A 2,126-nucleotide genomic window follows, 5' to 3' on the forward strand; every position below is an offset into this window, starting at 1 on the left:
CTCTCCAGTTGATCCAGAATGCTGCAGCACGTGTACTGACAAGAACCAGGAAAAGAGATCATATCTCTCCAATATTAGCTTCTCTGCACTGGCTCCTGTAGAATCCAGAATAGAGTTTAAAATCCTTCTCTTCACCTACAAAGCTCTTAATGGTCAGGCACCATCGTATCTTAAAGAGCTCATAGTACCTTATTACCCGACTGGAACACTGTGCTCCCAGGATGCAGGGTTACTTGTGGTTCCTAGAGTCTCCAAAAGTAGACCGGGAGCCAGAGCCTTCAGGTATCAAGCTCCTCTCCTGTGGAACCAGGTCCCAGTTTGGGTTCGGGAGGCAGACACCATCTCCACATTTAAGAGTAGGCTTAAGACTTTCCTCTTTGATAAAGCTTATAGTTAGGGCTGGCTCAGGTGAGTCCTGAACCATCCCTTAGTTCTGCTGCTATAGGTCTAGACTGCCTTACTGTTTTATTGATTTGGAGTCAAGAAATTGTCAATTTACATATTTTGATGGTTAAATTTTGAATCTACAAATTGTCTGAATCCACCGTTTGCTGCCTCTCAGAAATACAGCGTGTGTGAGCGACAGGAAGAAGTTACCTGCTGCCTGTTTCATTGTGTTTACTTCACGTGTTAAAGCATTTATTTCCCCTCAGCCGGCTCTTCTTTCTGTTGCTGCTGACTGTTTGTGTGATGAACTTCCTGTTTGTGTGCTCTTCTCTTTCAGCATCAGTATTATTATTATTATTAAAGTTGGGAAAAATGAATGAATGAATGGCTTTTAATGAAGTGTGTAGCAGAGGCACAAAGTAAAGAAACCTTACTCGTGTTTGCATGTTAAGCTACTTTATACTCTTTTCTTTCTACTTCACTACATTTATTTGACAGCTGTAGTTACTTCGCAGACCATTAGAAACCATTAGCATGTGTTTACTCGTGACTGTGGCAGCAGTTAAAGAAGCGAGCTCATCGTGCTCTTATTTGCGCGGTCTGCCACCGGAAGCGGCTCTTATTGCAGTGCGCTTGCGCGGCGGCGGGCGGAAGCAGCGCAGGAGCCGAACTGCTGACATTTTACAGAGTTTTTAAAGTTTTGAACGGGTTCGATCCGGACTGTTCTGGTGTGACGGAGTGATCCCGGTCCCGGTGTGAACGTCCCCCCCCCCACACTGCGGCGGGTCGCTGTTAGCCGTTAGCCTGTTAGCTTCAGAGTGAGGTAACTTCAGCCAGTTCCAGTAAAAACATGTCGGCAGGAGACCCGAGGGGACGGTTTCTCTACGAGCTGCCGCCCTCCGTCCTCTGGGAGTTCTGCCTGCTCATGGACGGACTGTCGGACCTGGACTGGACTCGCTTCGGTGAGTCAGAACCAGAACTAACGGGGTCTGCTGACGGCTAACGTGGAGCCGGAGGAGGGGAGGGTGTGGGGTCTGTGGGGGGGCCATGAGTCTGGTTGTTATTAACAGTTAATCCCAACTTTAGATTCTGTCATGTGAAACTATATCAGCAAGCCGAGGACACATGAGACCCGGGCCCCCGGACACAGACTCGTAAGAGGCCCCCAGCCCTCCTACACAGGACCAAGACCCCCAGTAGACCAGGTGTGTGAGTCCCTGAATGCATCAGTGTTTGCTGAGAGTCATGGTCCGGTGGACTGAGGCTTTTGGTCCTAAAGGATGCCGGCGGTCCCTGTGCAGGGGTCCGCTCAGAGCCGGGTTCATTCATTAGCTGACTGTCTCGGGTCAGAGGGGGGTCGGGGGTTTACAGTCCCACAGGGTTTACAGTCCCACAGGGTTTACAGTGCGCGGTCCTGGTGGTCCTGGTTTTTGTTTTCTACCTTTATGGAAAACTTCTGTTTTGTTTTCCCTGTTTGAAAGCTGGTCTGTCTCTCTGCCTGTCTCTCTGCCTGTCTGTCTCTCTGTCTGCCTGTCTGTCTCTCTGTCTGTCTGCCTGTCTGTCTGTCTCTCTGTCTGTCTGTCTGCCTGCCTGTCTCTCTGCCTGCCTGTCTGTCTCTCTGCCTGTCTCTCTGCCTGTCTCTGCCTGTCTCTGCCTGTCTGTCTGCCTGCCTGTCTCTCTGTCTGCCTGTCTGTCTGCCTGCCTGTCTCTCTGCCTGCCTGTCTGTCTCTCTGCCTGCC

The 2,126-nt window shown here is 50.3% G+C and overlaps 1 protein-coding gene across 4 annotated transcripts in view; it reads left to right on the top strand.

Moving 5' to 3' along the window:
* The first annotated feature begins 1,002 nt into the window (after nucleotides 1-1,002).
* Nucleotides 1,003-2,126, top strand: part of irak1 (interleukin-1 receptor-associated kinase 1) — a 14,243-nt gene continuing 13,119 nt past the window's right edge. For 2 of the 4 annotated variants that reach the window (XM_044210719.1, XM_044210720.1), the window contains exon 1: nucleotides 1,003-1,349. In XM_044210719.1, coding sequence (XP_044066654.1) covers nucleotides 1,238-1,349 — 112 coding nt within the window. In that variant the 5' untranslated portion in view covers nucleotides 1,003-1,237. Of the gene's footprint in view, nucleotides 1,350-1,473; nucleotides 1,593-2,126 lie in introns of all 4 variants that reach the window. The other 2 variants (XM_044210721.1, XM_044210718.1) reach the window with 2 other exon arrangements.

Source organism: Siniperca chuatsi, linkage group LG10 (assembly GCF_020085105.1).
Source record: "Siniperca chuatsi isolate FFG_IHB_CAS linkage group LG10, ASM2008510v1, whole genome shotgun sequence".
NCBI classification, from domain to species: domain Eukaryota; kingdom Metazoa; phylum Chordata; class Actinopteri; order Centrarchiformes; family Sinipercidae; genus Siniperca; species Siniperca chuatsi.